Source organism: Leopardus geoffroyi, chromosome C3, assembly GCF_018350155.1.
Source record: "Leopardus geoffroyi isolate Oge1 chromosome C3, O.geoffroyi_Oge1_pat1.0, whole genome shotgun sequence".
Taxonomy (NCBI): Eukaryota; Metazoa; Chordata; class Mammalia; order Carnivora; family Felidae; genus Leopardus; species Leopardus geoffroyi.
In genome coordinates this window covers 150,231,967-150,249,959 of record NC_059338.1, presented here as the reverse complement: position 1 = coordinate 150,249,959, position 17,993 = coordinate 150,231,967, and the positions used below count along the sequence as shown (strand labels likewise).

Here is a 17,993-nt window from a genome sequence, read left to right as displayed (position 1 = left end):
TGCTATCTTTGCCTGGTTTTTGTATCAGGATAAAACCGTCTTATAAAATGAGTTGGAAATGTTTCCGTCTCTTCTATTTTCTGGAAGATACTGTGTAGAACTATTGATTCTTTAAAGGTTTGGTAGAGTTCTCTAATGAAAACATTTGGGCCAGGAAATTTCCTTTTTGAGACTTTTAAAATTATTAGTTCAGTTTACTTAATAGATAGCTATTCAAATGATGTATTCGTCTCAAATGAGTTGTGGTAATTTTTACTTTTTTTTAAATTTTTTTAAACGTTTATTCATTTTTGAAAAACAGAGACAGAGCACAAGCAGGGGTGGGGCAGAGAGAGAGGGGGACACAGAATCAGAAGCAGGCTCCAGGCTCTGAGCTGCCAGCACAGAGGCTGACACGGGGCTTGAACCCACGCACCATGAGATCATGACCTGAGCTGAAGTCGGATGCTCAACCGACTGAGCCACCCAGGCACACCCTGTAATTTTTACTTTTCAAGGACTTGGTCAATTCTAAGTTGTCAAATTTATGTGTGTAGACTTTCTTATAGTATTTCCATATTCTTCATTTCATTATTGTTGCTTTGAAGTCTGTAGATTTTATAATGATACCCCAGTTCCATTCCTGTGAGTAATTCATGCCTTTTTTCTATTTTTCTGTTAGTCTTTCCAGAAACATTTCAAAGTACCAGAATTATTTTTTCATTAATCTTCTCTTAGAGTTCTGTAATCAACTCTATGATTTCTGCTATTAATTTTATTAATTTGCTTCTTTCTGGTTTCTTTGATTTTATGCTGCCTTTCTTTTTCTAATTTCACAAGGTAGTATTTTTAGATTGTTGAATTGAAACTTCCTTATTTCTAATACAAACATTTGATGCTATAGTTTCTTTCCTAGCACTGCATTTACTGCATTCCACAAACTTTGATACATTGCATTTCTATTTTAATGCAAATCAATGTGTTTTTAATTTTCTTCAAGGTTTCTTTTTTTGATCAACAGATTTTATTTAGAAGTGTGATACTTAATTTCTAAGTGTTTGGGGATTTTCCTGTTATCTTCCTAGAATTTATTTCTAGTCTGATACAGTTTGTCAGAGAACATACTCTGTATGATTTCAATTTTTTTTCTAATTAGTTGACATTTTCTTTATGGCCCAGGATATAACCTCATTATGGCTTCACAAGAGTAGGAGCCTAGACCTTTGCTAATGGAAACAAGAGTAAGGTCTCAGTTTTTCCGTAGCATTTGTCCAGAGTAGAACAATTAATGCATGCACATTTTCTGCCTGACTAGACTGCCCCTTTTCAGGTGACATGGCTAGAGAAAGTCGATATCTGTTGGGTTTTTTTCATTTCGTGTTTTTTTTTTTCATTTGTTTGTTTTTCTATAATCAGTGATGTTTCTGGGTTCCCAGTGTTGTTTGGAATATATGATGCAAAAAGAAAAACTCACCATGAGAACTCAACAGGGTCTTATTCCTCAAGTCCAGAGGTCTCTGGATCCCTAGCTTATCTGCCTTCTCCTCTCCTTTCACAGTGTCCTGTTGTTTGTTTTTACATACTATTTCCAGAGCTTTTTATTACACTCAGGGGGAGAAATAAGGAAACATATCTACTCCATCATTCCAAAAGTAGAACTGTATTTTTAAAGTACTATTAATGCCACTTCTAAAAAATATAATTGTCCTAATGAGTCTGATTCTTAGTTTTTCACCTTTAATAACCCCAACTAAATAGTGACAGAAATATAACAAAAATTAGACAGTGAAAGTTTAATTGTGGATATGGTTCTTCTTATTATGGCAATAACAAACAAGGAGACTGAATCACTGATCAAAAACCTTCCAATAAAGAAAAACCCAGGATCAAAAGGATACATAGGTGAATACTAACAATCATTCAAAGAAGAATTAATACTGACCCTTTTTAAACTCTTTTAAAAAATACAAGAGGAAACACTCCCAAAATGATTTTATGAAGGTAGAATTACCCTGATTCCAATGCCAGACAAAGACAGGATTAAATGAAAGTAAACTACAGGCCAGTATCGCTAAAGAACATGGATGCAAAAATCCTCAGTGAAATACTAGGAAATCAAAATCAACAGCACATTAAGAGTATCATAAGGGGAATTTATGCCTGGGATAAAAGGATGGTTCGACATACAAACGTCAGTGTGATATTAGCAGAATAAAAGACTAGCAGAATAAAAGAGAAAATTCCCACGATCATCTCAATAGATACAGAAAGCATTTGACAAACTTCAGCATCTTTTCATTATAAAAATTTGCAATAAAAAGAGTGCAAAAAACCCACAAATATAAACACAATAAGGTTATATTTGGTAAGCCCACAACTAACATCATAACGAATAGGGAAACACTGAAAACATTTCTTCTACAGTCTGGAATGAGGCAAGTGTGCCCACTTGTGCCAGTGCTATTCAACAAAGTACCGAAAGTGCTAACCAGAAATTAGGCAAGAAAAGTAAATAAAAGACTTCTAAATTGGAAGCAAAGAGGTAAAATTATTTCTGTTTGCAGATATGATAATATGGATAGAAAACCCTGAAGATTCCACAAAATTATGATTAAAACTAAAAGAAATTCAGTAAATTCACAGGATACAAAATTGACATAAAAATCAGTGGCATAATCGTACACTAGCAGAAAACTATCTGAAGATAAATTTGGCAAACAATCTTATTCACAATCACAACAAAAAGTGTATATTACTTAAGAATTAAACAAAGAAATGCAGAATTTATACATTGAACTTTATAAAACACTGATGAAGGAAATTCTAAAAGACACAGATAAATGGAAAGACATCCCATGCTTATGAAATGGAATAATTAACATTGTTAAAATATTCATATTACCCCAAATGATCTGTAGATTCAATGGAATATCTACCAAAATCACAATCATGTTTTTTTCAGAAATAGAAAAATCATAAATTCATATGGAATCACAAGACCCCAAGTGGCTAAAGCAAACTTAAGTGAGAATGAGAAAGCTGTAGGATCACATTTCCTAACTTCAAATTATATTACAAAGCTACAGTAACCAAAATAGTACAGTACTGCCATAAATATAAACATATAGACCAATGATTAGAATACAGATTCCAGAAATGAACCCACACATTTATAATCAACTGCTCATTGACAAAGGTTCCAAGAACACACAGTGAATGGTTCTTCAACAAGTCATGCTGGGAAAACTAGATAAGCACATGCAAAAGAATAAAACTGGATCAATATCTCATAGCATACATAAAAATTAACACAAAGGCTTAAATGTATGACCTGAAACCATGCAACGATGTTTCCTAGAAGAAAACATAAGGAAAGAACTTCTTTACATCAGTCTTGGCAATAATGTTTGGATATGATGCCAAAAACATGGGCAACACAAGACAAAATAGACAAGTGGGACCACATCAAACTAGAAAGCTTCTGTACAGGGAAGGAAATGATCAAGAAAATGAAAAGGCAATCTACAGAAAAGGAAAATTGTTTGCAGACTGTATAGCCAATAGTAATGTCTAAAATATATAAAGAACTCAAACAAATCAATACCAAAAATACAAATAACTCAATTAAAAAATGGGCAAATGTCCTAATAGACCCTTCTCAAAAGAAAAAATTTGTATGACTAACACCTATATGAAAACATGCTCAACATCAGTAATCACCAGGGAAATGTAAATCAAAATCATAATGAGATATCACTTCACACTTACGAAGATGGCTCTTACCAAAAAGATAAACAATAACAGTGTTGGCAAGAATGTGAAGAAAAGCGAGGCCTTGTGTACTGATGATGGGGATGTAAATTGGCACAGCCACTATGGAAAACAGTATGGACATTTCTCAGAATATTAAATAGGATTACTGTATTATCCAGCAATCCCGATTCCAGGTATATTTCCAAATGAAATGAAATCACTACCTTGAAAACATATCTACACTGCCATGTTCATTGCTGCATTATTCATAATAGGCAAGCGATGGAACAAAACTTACTGTCCTTTGACAGATAAAGAATATATTATACACACACACACAATGAAATACTGTTCAACCTCATAAAAAAGGATTTTGTGCCATTTGTGACATGGATGGAACTGGAGGACATTATGCTAACTAAAATAATAGGCAAGACACAGAAAAAAATACCGCACAATCTAACTCACACATTGCATCTAAGACAGTCAAACCTTGAAGCAGAAAGTAGAAGGGTGATTGCCGAGGCTTGGGGGAAGGGGAAATGAGATGATGTTGGTTAAGGGTGCAAAATTTCAGTCATGCAAAATGAATAGAACCTAATATATAATGTGACTGACGATAGTTAACAACACTATCTTGTGTATTTAAAATAAAATCTCTCTCCACCCCTGCAAACACAATGGTAAGTATGTAGATGTGATCATATGCTAATTAGCTTGATTTGGGTGCTCTTTTCACAATGTATGCAAATATCAAAGCATCAAATCATCCACCTTAAATGCATACAATTGTATATGTCAAAGATATCACAGTAAACTAGTACAAAGAAATTAAAAAAATAGGGGACCCAGAACTTAAAATATGGGTCAGAAAAGATGATTAAATATGGATGCTGTACAGTGTTTCTTTTATTTTGAAAATGATTTAAGGAGTGATAAAATAGTTTAGACAGTAGACTCATATCTTGTAATATGTAATAATAAAGAGATAATTATTGATAAAACATGCTTTAATTTAATAACACATATGTACATTTCCAGTTACAAGGTGAATGCATATAACCGAAGCTTATTTAACAAGTAATATGGTTTGTTTGGGGGACATGACTGCTTGAGTTGCCATATGTATTACAAGATAAAAGTTCTAATTAACTTTTTGGTTGTGAAAAGTTCTCATAAGTACTGAAAAAAAGTCATGTGGATTTACCTGGGAGTTGGGGGAACTTTGTTTTTTTTTTCTTTTTGTTTTTGTTATTGTTCTTTATGGCTGTGTGAGCTCAATGTCATAATACAAAAGCCCATTATGCATTTTTCTCTGAAAGGAGAAACTCATAAATTCTCACTTCATTACTCAGAAAGCTTAATAAATTTGCCATCTGTTTTCCAAAGCCTCATTTAACTTCTCAGAACTTTCCTAGTAGAACGGGGAAATGGTTCCCAGTTGAAGTCATGAGCAATATTGTTTGTAGCTATTTGACAATTTACCAAAAAATCATTATTGCTATTGGGAACTTTAAGAAAAAGTGGCTTATATCTGATGTTAATGTAAACACTACTGTATCAAGGATTACTAGCATTCTCATAGTTGTTCCTACTAAATTTTCCAGTCATATATTTTTTCTTCACTACTTCTAATGTTTTGTTTTTATATTTATGTGTATGTGTTTTAAAATTATAATTTGATATAATATGGCCAGACAGTCCTCTGACTTCAAAACAGGTTGTCTTTGAAAAACATCAAAGAAGCTTTATTCATTGAAATTCGTAACAATTCCCCTCCAAGGAAACACTTAAAATATTTCCTAAGCTAGTGTATATAGTATATTAATCCTAAATTACTAAATTTGAGATCTGGAAGCCAAGGTAGTGCTTTTATGCACAGTACAATAAGAGAAGGAAAAAAGCAATTGTGTTTCTATTTAGAGGAACAGTGCAGAGTATAGAAACATTTTTACATTGATTTGGTCATTGGAGGATTTTCCCAAAAACCATTTCCTGCCCGTAATCTCCACAGTCTCAATGACTCTGTGCTGCCACAAGATACCTTTTCACAAGTATATGGTTCAGTAAGACTCAAGTCAGAAATCAAGGATTGACTTCCCGTAATACCACCTTCTAGCTAATCTCCATAAATCTTCCTTTTCTCATTATAAATTGTGGATAGAAGTGTCTGCCTTAAAAGAGTGCTCTAAGGGACGACCTCTTCTGTGGTTGTGATGGTAAAGACTGAATATATAACGCAATATATGGAACATTTTGTGTGCTCAGTAAGTGGCTGTCAAAGATCCTTATTAAAGAATCCATGATGTGTTGGTTTGCCTTCTGGAGAATGACTGGCAATTTAGACAAATTCATATGTAGCATTGAGGTCTCATAGATGAGGACGTTTAAAAATCACCAACCTGGGTAGGTATTTGGTATGAAGGATCTCCCTCTGCATTGGAAATGAAGGATAGCCTTCCTATGCTGCTTTGCACAATTTCTAACTTTTTTCTGGCATCTGGAACCAAAGGTCCTATAAAATTCCAAGATCCTTTCACTGCAAATTATCGAGAGCACCAGCTACTCAGGCTACGGAGAAAAGAATGAGAGGGCAGGGACACCCATTTAAGAGGGCAGATCCTGCATCTATCCACGTTGGTTGTGCTTCAGACTGCAAAAGAAATAGAAACACCAGGAAATAAATCAGGGAGAAAACATTGAAGTCAGTTATGTGTGTGTGTGTGTAATTGACATACCCATTGCTTTATCTGAAAGGTTATTTAAAACTGTTGATTGAATTAGGAAAAGAAATATGAGGTGAAGAACGTACGTGGGCAGCATATGCTTCTACCTATAAAAGAGCTTCTAAACTGGGAATCACTGAGGATGCTGAACCATTTTTATTTCTAAGAAATTGTCTCCTTTGTACATAATTTATTTTTCAAGTCTTCTATTTTCTTTTATGAGCTATTGAATTTTATTTTCTCATGTGTTAGGAATGCAAAACATTTTTAACTTGGAAAGCGATAAGTTTACATTGACATCTTTAAGGTGAAACAAATATATTAACTGCCTCTAAAATAAGTAACTGTCAAGGGGAATATGTCTATGGTGTGATCTTTTTTTTTTTTCCTTTTTGCTGAAAGTCACCATTTACCTATAGAAGAAATGTAACAACATTTTTATTTTAATGATGTAAATGTAAACATTTTGAAAATCAAAATTTAAAAAATAATAACACAATTGAAAGCATTTTCCAAGGAGTAACCTAGAGTATAACAATCAGGTACAATGTTATCTTCTCATAATAAAGAAACAAATAGTGCTAAAAATTACAGTAATCATGAAATCTTTGAAAATGAGAAAAACAGAATTTTGAATTGAAAAATTAATTATTTGATTTTGAAAACAGGTACTGTAGAATTGTTCATAATATATGCATATTTTATTTATAGCCTTTTACATTTGCATTAGGATCAACTGTTTAAATTGTCCCATTTGAGTTTCTGAGGGCATGTCTCATGTCTGTTTCAAATTTATGGTCCCAGGTATCAAGACATTGGCTGGCATATTATCATTTACTAAATAACTTAGTATTAGAGAAATGGTATAAATGTGGTATTAATGTATATAAGTGTTTTTTTCATTCACTTAGAGGAATGATGCAAGATATTATTAAACAAGGTTATATATTACATCAGGATCCTAGGAGTACTTAAGACTTTGAAAGTAAGCATATTAGTATAGGTTGGGAATTAAATGAGTTTTTATTTTTATTCACCAAACCTTGTAATAGAAGTCAAGAGACCAAGATAAACAATAAGTCAATAGCCCACACCACATAAATTTTACAAATCAGTGTACCTTAAGGCATCTTATACAATCAAATGCCAAAGTGGACTGATCTTCCAGAATGGCAAAATAAGGTCTTCTAATATGGCGCTTCTCTGGAAAAGCAGTGTTTAAAAAAAAAAAAAAGTCAAAATTATCAGAATTAACTTTTTCAGACTTTGAAATTAAACACGTTTGCAATAACTGTGGATTTATTACAGACATGCTCATGCTCTGTCTCTCTCTGTCTTTCAGTAATAAATGAACATTAAACACTTTGAAAAAATAAGTGACATAAGGAGGCGGTGCTTGTGGCATGTAGGGTGCATATTGGCAGTATAGGCTCATTACAATTCACCTTTGCTTCCTCTGTTGGGTCATTTCTTCTGGTGGCAGATATTTTTTCTTGCATGTCTGTCTTCTTCCATTCAAATTTTTTTTAAGTTTACTTATTTATTTTGAGAGAGGTAGAGTGCAAGAGGAAGAGGGACAGAGAGAGACAGAGAGAGAGAGTCCCAAGCAGGCTCCGCACTGTCAGCACAGAGCCCAACGCAGGGTTCCATCTCAGGTGAGATCGCGAACTGGTGAAAGCATGAGTTGGAGGCTTAAGCGACTGAGCCACCCAGGAACCCTTGTCTTCTTCCATTTTGACTGATCGAATTTCTCCACCTCAGCCATATTGAGCTTGTCAGACACTGTTGCAGAGGAAGCAGAGGAAGGCGTACAGGAAGTGGAGTTAATAATAATTTTTATTTCACATAGTTTAAAAAACACACATGACAAACATGGATTAAAACTTTGTTATTCTTTTTTATGAAGTTATAAAGTCAGTAACATGGTTTTTTTTTTTTTTTTTAATTGAGGTATAATTGACAGGGAACATTTCAGATGTATAACGTAATTATTTGATATTTGTATACACTGTGAAATGATCACCACAAAGTCTGGGTAACATCCATCACCATACATAGTTACAGTTTTTTGTCTTTGGATGTGAACCTCTAGGATTTACTCCGTTAGCAACTTTCAAACATGCAGCACCCTGTTATTAACTCTACAGTCGCATACTGTGTATACAACCCCATGACTTATTTTTTGTGTACCTGAAAGCTTGTAACGTTTGATGCTTTTCCCCTATTTCACCCACCCCCTAATCCCTACCTCTGACAACCACCAATCTGGTCACTATATCTATAAGTTTATTTATTATTATTATTCCACATATATGTCAAATCATCTCTTTCTTTGTTGGACTTATTTCAGTTAGCAGAGTGCCTTCAAGATCCATTGATGTTGTCACCAATGGCAGGAATTCATTCTTTTTCATGACTGGATAATATTCTTGTGTGTGTGTGTGTGTGTGTGTGTGTGTCTCACATTTCTTTGTTTTCCATTAATGGATATTTAGGTTGTTTCCATACTTTGGCTTTGTAAATTATGCCGCAATGAATACAGAGGTGCATGTATCTTTTTGAATTAGTGGTTTTGCTTTCTTTGCTTATATACCCAAAGTGGAAATGCTGAATCATATGGAAGTTCTATTTTTTTAATGTTTATTTATTTTTGAGAGAGACAGAGACAGAACATGAGTGGGGGAGGGGCAGAGAGAGAGGGAGACACAGAATCAGAAGGAGGCTCCAGGCTCCGAGCTGTCAGCACAGAACCCTACTGGGGCTTGAACCCACAAACTGTGAGATCACGACCTGAGTTGAAGTCAGACGCTTAACTGACTGAGTCACCCAGGCACCCCTGGAAGTTCGTTTTTACTTTATGAGGACACCTCATAGTGTTCTCCATAGTGTCTGCACCAATTTACATTCCCACCAACAGGGTACAAGTGTTCCCTTTTCTCCACTTTCTCACCAATTCTTGTTATTTCTTGTCTTTCTGGTAATAGCCATTTAACAGGTGTGAGGTGATATCTCACTGTGGCTTTGATTTTCATTTCCCTGAGAATGAGTGATGCTGAGAGCACCTTTCCAAGTACCTGTTGGCCATCTGGATGTCTTCTTTGGGAAATATCTATTCAGATTTGTCCATTTTAAGAATCAGATTATCAGGGCGCTTAGGTGGCTCAGTAGGTTGTCTGACTTCAGCTCAGGTCATGATCTCACAGTTCGTACATCTGAGCCCCACGTCGGGCTCTGTGCTGACAGCTCAGAGCCTGGAGCCTGCTTCAGATTCTGTGTCTCTCTCTGTCTCTAACCCTCCCCCACTCATGTGTGTGCCCTCCCTCTCTCTCTCTTTTTCACTGTCAAAAATAAATAAACATTTAAAAAATTACAAATCAGATCATCATTTTGCTCTTGGGTTGTATGAATTATTTATATTTGGGAGATATTTATCGAGTCAGATTTTTACAACTATGACTTCACATTCAATAGTTTGCCTTTTTCTTTTGCTGTATAGAAGCTTTTTATTTTGATATAGTCCCACTTATTTATTTTTGCTTTGTTGCTTTGTTTTTGGTGTTGGATCCCAAAAGAAAAAAATCATTGCCAAGACCAATGCCAGGGGGCTTACCATCTATGTTTTCTTTGAAAATTTTATGGTTTCAGTTATTACATTAAAGTCTTTAATCTATTTTGAGTCAATTTTTGTGTATAGTGTGAGATAGTGGGCCAGTTTTATTCTTTTATATGTGACTGTCCAGTTTTCCCAACACCATTTATTGAAGAAAGTGTCCTTTCCTCATTGTATATTCTTGGCTCTTTTGTTTTAAATGAGTTAGACAATATGCATGAGTTTAGTTTTGGAATCTCGATTCTATTCCATTGATGTGATGTATCTGTCTTTATGACAATGCTGTATCATCTTGATTCTATAGCTTCATAATATAGTTTGAAATCAGAGTGTGATGCCGTCAGCTTTGCTCGTTCTCAAGGTTGCTGGGCTATTCAGAGTCTTCTGTGGTTCTATACATATTTGGGGATTGTCTGTTCTATTTCTGTGAAAAATACTAGCGGAATTTTGATAAGGATTACATTGAATCTATAGATTGCTTTGGGTAGCATGGACATTTTAACAGTATTAATTTTTCTAATCCATAACCACAGAATATCTTGACATTTATTTGTGTCTTCAATTTCTTTCTATCACTGTCTTTTGGTGTCTAACGTACAGCTCACTTACTTCACTGGTTACACTTATTCCTTGGTATTTATTATTTTGATGCAATTATAAGTGAGTTTATTTTCTTAATTTCTCTTTCTGATAGTTTATTATTAGTGTATAGGAATGTAATAGATTCCTGTATATTGATTTTATACCTTGCTATTTTACTGAATTTGCGTATTAGTGCTAATGTTTTTTTAGTAGTGTCTTTGGGATTTTCTTTTATAATATCCTGTTATCTGCATGGGGTGCCTGGGTGGCGCAGTCGGTTAAGCGTCCGACTTCAGCCAGGTCACGATCTCGCGGTCCGTGAGTTCGAGCCCCGCGTCGGGCTCTGGGCTGATGGCTCAGAGCCTGGAGCCTGTTTCTGATTCTGTGTCTCCCTCTCTCTCTGCCCCTCCCCCGTTCATGCTCTGTCTCTCTCTGTCCCAAAAATAAATAAACGTTGAAAAAAAAAGATTTAAAAAAAAATATCCTGTTATCTGCAAATATATGTATCTGTAGATATTTAAGTCCATCCGGTCCAATATGGTGTTTAAGGATGATGTTTCCTTTTGATTTTCTGTCTGGATGATCTATATATTGATGTAAGTGAGGTATTAATCCCCCAACTTTATTCTATTACTATTTCACCCTGTAGATCTTTCAATATTTGCTTTATATAGGTGCTTCCTAATTTATTAAATGTTAGAAAAACATAATTGATTTCGCCTATCGATTCATTTCTCTGCTCATTTAAGAAAGAAAAATAGACTTCTCTAAAAGATTACTATCTATACTTACTTTATTATTTTTTTTCACTCAATCACTTATGAACTGATTGCTATGAGTCTTTTGCATCCATTTCTCCATATAAACTTCTTTGTCAAGGATCAAAATGATCTTCATGTTGCTAAATCCAATAGTCAACTTCCAAATCTCATTTTCCAGACTTTGTGTTTTGTCTCTCTCTCTTCCCCGGCAAAGACTGTTTTTCATTTTCTTTTCTGTTTCTTCCCTACTTTCCTATATTTTACACTGCAGGATTCCCCAGATTAGTCCCTAATCCTTCTCTCTGCATACCCTCCAAGCCTTGCCCTTCTCACTCAGATCACTGCTTTATCCTTTATCTCATCTTTGTTCTGACACATCCTAATTTTTATAACCTACCTTGATTTTTCTACACAAATATATACATATATATAACATATATTATATATGTTATATATTATGTATGTTATATATATGTTATATATGTGTCATATGTTATACATATATATGTTATATATAATATACATGTTATATATAATATACATGTAATATATGTTATATATAGTTGTATATATGTTATATATGTGTTATATATATGTTGTATATATATGTTATATATATATATATATATATATATATATGTATGTTACATACTTACCCTTTTAATCCTATATGCTCTCAAATGTAACATGTCCGAAACCAAACTTGATCTTTCATGCAAACCCTGCTTTTTTTTCATAATTTCTCCATTTTACTAAATAACAACTCTCTCCTTTCAGTTGCTCAATCAAATATTTTGGAATCAACCTTGACTCAAGTTTACTTTCCAATCCTGCTCCTTTCCTTATTGAAAACTTTATAACTTCTTTCCTTTTTTTCAATCTTCTTCCCAAGAGCTTATTCTCAACAGTGTAGTCAGAATTATAATTTTAAGACTTATGTCAATTCTTGTCACTTCTCTGCTCAGAAATTTCCCATGGTTTTGTTTCCATGTCACTCAGAGTAAAACTCATGAAGAGTTCATATGGACTGCAAATTCTGACCTGTGTTATTTCTTTGACTTCATTTCCTAGATTTTTTTTTTCGACATTCCCTTAGTTCTGATTTTGCACACATGGCAATGGAGATTCTCTTATCGTGCAGCCCCTCCCTCACACACTCTTGCTGTCTTCTCTGCTTTCTTTTCTTTTTAAAAGTTTCTCTTTCCTTCTTATTTAGTCAGTTATTTTTTGAGGGAGAGAGAGGGCACAAGTGAGTGAGGGGCAGAGAGAGAGGGAGAGAGACAGAATCCCAAGAGGGCCATATAGGGAGGGAAAGAGAGGAAGAGAGATAGAGAGAGAAGCGGGACTCACTCATGGCAGGGCTCGAGGTCACTGGATACAGAGCGTGGACCCACAACCCGCGAGATCATGACCTGAGCCAGATAGAGTCTGATGCTTAACTGACTGAGCCACCCAGGCGTCCCTCTGTTTTATTTACTTGACTTTACTTACAATTATTTCAGCAATATTATATTTAATTGATTTATAGTCTTGTATCTTGTGTCTTGCCACTAGAATTAAGTCCCTTCAGGACTTGGTTTGTCTGTTTTGCTCACTATTTTTTATCTTTCCACCAAGAAAAAGACTAAATGCCTATAAAGCACTCAATAAATATTCACTGAATGAATGAATGAACGATTAAAATTTGAAGACAACTTATGTTTAGTGAGATTTATGGCATTCAGAAGAGCTTTATCGTAAATAATCATGATAAATTTGATGTAAAAATAATAAATGATTTGATGGATGTCATTGTGGTTGCTCAGCAGGTAGAATGGACAGATGTGTAGGTCTAGGAGTCATATTAGAAATGAGTAAATATATATATATTTATATATCATATAAGTATATATATACACATACATATATATCTGTATATACACATACATATATATCTGTATGTATACATACATATATATCTGTATATATATATGTTTATATATAATATAATATAATATAATATAATATAATATAATATATATCTGTATATATATGTATGTATACATGATAGTTAAAGCCCCAAGAACAGATATAGTTGCCAAAAGTGACCATGGAAACAGGAGAAAGATGAGTTGACATTGGAATCTAGAATCAAAATTGAGCACATGTCTGCCTCCTGCTTTCTCTTCTTACCTATCACTTCCCACCTACCACTCACGCTCCTGAAAAAAAGGTGTAAAAACTTCAAAGTGCCAATCTACATCAAATAATTGGCATATAATTTACAAGGTATGAATAATTGGAATGAGTAATCTTTCTAAAAATTCCTGTATGATTAGATATTTATTTTTGACAATCAAGACATAATCTCCAAGTCACTAAAGATGTGGTAGAATTATTTTTGAGAAAACGTTACATTTTTGCCCACTTGCAATATTCAGAATGTTTTCACCTTTACCAAGAGTGAATTGCATGTTTTTTTTCTGGTTTTATTTTTTGTAACAGTACATGGGCACATGCAGATTTTCCAAAACTTTACCACACCTTTCATATCTGGTGGACTTAATCTGGGTTGATATCAAACATATTCAAAGTCTCCGGGTGACATAAACTGGCGGCACAAAGAGTGAAGGGATGAACAGGCGACTCTGATGCAGAGTTAAGGCAAGCGGAAAGCTGCTCTTGGGCAAATACACGTCATGTTGCCAATGAAGTGGGTTGTTAAAAAGAAAGCTTCTGAAATAATTTATGATGGGGTGACTGAAAGCATTTTTCGGTTAAAGCCTTTAAGGAAATGACAATAACTAAATCAGATCTTTGCTGTTCTCCAGAATCAGCCCACATTGGCCATAGGAAGCTGTGAAATACAATACCAAAGCTTTGAAGGGAAGTACTGAGGCAGCATAGCTGTTTTATCTATATTGTACAGAACTATGAGTGAATTTGTGTTGCGCTCTTAGTGTGTTTCTGCTGCATGACCTGAGAAAATATTCCTAAGCAGAATTATTTTATTTCAATAGTTTCCTGGTGGATGACAGATATTACACTCTGTCCCAACTGAATAGACACGTTGTGTTGTTTCTCATCCTCGCATATTACGAATTGCAAACACGATTAATGTGCATATCCGTTGTAATTCTGTATCCTTTATTACAAATGTGTAACGATAAAGCAACAACTTTGTCAGAAGTTTCGTGTGGTGTATTACCCTCTAGCGAATCCTCTTTGTGATAATTTTGTCATACAGATTCCATTCAGCACACGTATGTGTCTCCTCTCTATCCTCTTGAAATTAAGACATTTCTATGGGACGATTGATCGTTTTCCATAAAAGATATTTGTGACGTCAGCTTTTAAAATCTATCCTGAGTATCACCTCCTGATTTTACAGCCAGTCTAACACCATTCGTGTTTGAAAAACAAAAAGGAAAAAAAACCAAAATGGCTTGTTTCTTTTTTTCTTTTTTTTTTTTTTTTTTTTTTTTTTTTTTTTTTTTTTGCAACGTGGGATACAAATTTCCTTAAAGATCTCAATGGGAAATACTTTTAAAAACTTCAAACTCTTATTGGGCCTTGGTTGAGTTTTGTTTTGTTTTTTTTTAAACAGTCAGATACAACAAATTTAAATAATCAAATACAACAGTTAAAATTAGTTACATTTAAAATTAATGCATGTATTTTATTTTGGAACGGCACCATTTGGCTCCTGGTGCCGTAAATATTGATATACCCTTGCTTTCAGCGTTTCGTATTCAGTGTCTGATGACAAATTGTAACTTATTCTAGAGAATAATGAAGAATATTTTTTAAATATTTTAATCCAAATGTATCATTGGAAATGTGTATAAAGAGGTGAAAAATACTTTTTAAGTCACTCCCATGTTTCTCTTGTACTTTATCGAGAATAAGATTTTATTCTGGCCACATATATCTCTATGCAGCATTTACCAATACTGAAGTGACTTTCATAGATAATAAGAATGCTTAGTATTTCTAGCCTCGGACTGCCATGTTTTGAAGTAAATCTTCAATACACATGAAGTTTACATATTGAATAAAAAGGCCTACAGTTTATATGCATCGGATATAATTAACTGGTTCCAATTGGTTTTATCAAGCTTCAAAAAATGACTGTTATCTAGCTGTCTAGTTATTATCAAGTGTTTTCAAGACACTGATTTGTATTTGATCTGAAGCTTTTCTCGTTCCTTTGCAGGAGCTGGAATTTTCAAATCTGTTCGCTGTTCTCCACTGCATTCATTCGTTCTTTGCTGCCAAAGTAGCTTGTTTGGACCCTCTCTTTTTAGGCAATCAGGCTGCAGCTTCCGCTGCTCCCAGCTCTGCTACAACAAGCAAAGCCAAGTACACAACCTGACACACAGGGCTTCCTTTTGCCATGTACCATGACTGTACAAACAGAATAAACATCCTTATCATTTTAGACGCTGGAGAAACAATGGTGTCACCAGGTCGACAGTGAATTCGATTTGAAATTTCAGCAGAAAACAAGAAGGTCCTAAGGGATCTCAAAAGCATTTCTGTTTTGGAAGGCATTTGTGAATAATCTTAAAAGAACCTAACAGCTCGTTCTCACTCAGTTTATTTGTACCAGTATTTCATCAAAAGTGAAGACAAAAAAATGAATGATTCAAAGTATGTACATAATATAAAAAAAAATTGTAAGCTACCTATAAATAAAAATACCACTTAAATGGTTATTTCTGTATTTTAGATTATTTTGTATGACAGATACCTGCCGGGCCAGATCATGAACTAATGCCCTATCATTGAATTATAAGTAATATAAAGGAGGCAGACCATATGGCAGCAAGGAAAAAAAGCATGCAAAATTTCATCAAGGAAGAAAGCACTTTAATTTGCTGGTGTAGAGTTTTCTGTGTATTCTCATTCCGCCTCATGACACTGGCACTCCAATTTTGTTTATCTTGTTGTCAAATATTCTTAAGAATTTCAAAAGAATAAATTCATTGATTCCATGAGAGTCACAATGTAAAATGTATTATTTTTCCTTAAATCACTGAAACCAACGTTTTATCGCTGCTAGTGTCAACCAAATATGCCAAAAGATGTTCATTTAATTACGAATGAAGAAAACATTCATGAACCTCTTGTTCTTTCCTTCGTTTAAGGAGATTTTTACTTACATAATGGGATTTGGTATCGCATTAAAGTTTCATAAATTTTCAGTGACCCCCAAAAACTTTTGTAGAGAAAGCCATAGCGACACATGTGGCATGTGAAACAATTCTTTGTAATCCTAATTCTAGTTATTTACGGACTAAAATGATCATAGGGTATAGTCTCCAAGTTTTACTTATGTTAGGGAAATGACATTTTCCCATTTTAGTAATATTTTATGAGAAAATAAGGTGAGACACGAAAATAAAATTTTAAATTTCTAACTGACCATGTCATAAAAATGATTATATAAGGCCAAACTAAGTGGGTTATTTTAGGTATCTTGTGTTAGTAAAGGTAAAGGGGATGGAAATCTGAAAACATCAGAGGTATGTGTACATGACAGATCCCAGGTGTTACATGACCATTCGTTTAATGTCGAGAACCTTCTCCTTTACTACAGCTGTACTGAGATCTGCTTTTAAACAAACCGTCTATTAAAAAAAGAAAGATTACTTGTATGTTAACATGCATGTCCCCAACTAAATCAAACACTGGATATTTCCTTGTGAAGATGATGAAATACCCAATAAGTTGGTTTGACTGTCTTTTTTTTTTCTTTTTCAATATTTTTTTAATGTTTATTTTTGAGAAGCACAGAGAGACAGAGCATGGGTGGGGGGAGGGCAGAGGGAGAGGAAGACACAGAATCCGAAGCAGGCTCCAGGCTCTGAGCTGTCAGCCCGGAGCCCGACGCCGGGCTTGAACCTGTGAACCACAAGATCGTGACCTGAGCCGAAGTCGGTTGCTCAACTGACGGAGCCACCCAGGCACCTCTGATTTTCTTTTCTTAAATAGGACAAAAAATTTACAAAAGAAAGGATCAAAATTGTTTGCAAAAAGGACACATGATCGTTATACTGACAAATTTATCAAACTATTTCCATAATCATCCTAAATTATTAATTCACTTTGTGTCTGGTTAATTCTTAAGCACATTGAGATTGAAAAGAAAAAAGCCAGGGCTCATAATTGTAACTGGCAAGAGTTAAGTTGCATCTAGGACGCCTTATTGAAAGAACTGTGGCAAATAGGACACCACGTGGTTTTTACATGGTTTCTTTTGACCATGAAATGAATATATACTCAAAATGGGGAGAACACTGTGAAATTACTGCTCACTATCTATTGACCGAACGGGACAGTCATTCTAAAGCCAGGAGCCCGCCAAAAGCAGGCTTCAGGAAGGCCCGGAGCCTGGGGAGGAAGAGAAGAGAGACGCCTGCCCCTTGGGGTGGGTAGCAGTAGGAGCCGGTTCCTTGCAGAATCTCTGCTGTGAGTTAGACGCGTATCTCAGAGCGCCCCACATTGGGGCAGCGTGGATGTGTCCACAGGGAGATCATCCGGTCTGTGGGGAGTAGGAAGTGGGCTCAGCCACCAGGAAAAAAAAAAAAAAAAAAGGAA

At 34.7% G+C, this 17,993-nt stretch overlaps 1 protein-coding gene across 4 annotated transcripts in view; it reads left to right on the top strand.

Moving 5' to 3' along the window:
* SNTG1 (syntrophin gamma 1) overlaps positions 1-17,122 on the top strand; it is an 897,410-nt gene extending 880,288 nt beyond the window's left edge. For all 4 annotated transcript variants that reach the window (XM_045455364.1, XM_045455360.1, XM_045455361.1 and 1 more), the window contains one exon: positions 15,607-17,122. In XM_045455364.1, coding sequence (XP_045311320.1) covers positions 15,607-15,765 — 159 coding nt within the window. In that variant the 3' untranslated portion in view covers positions 15,766-17,122. The remainder of the gene's footprint in view (positions 1-15,606) is intronic.
* The last annotated feature ends 871 nt before the right edge of the window (positions 17,123-17,993 follow it).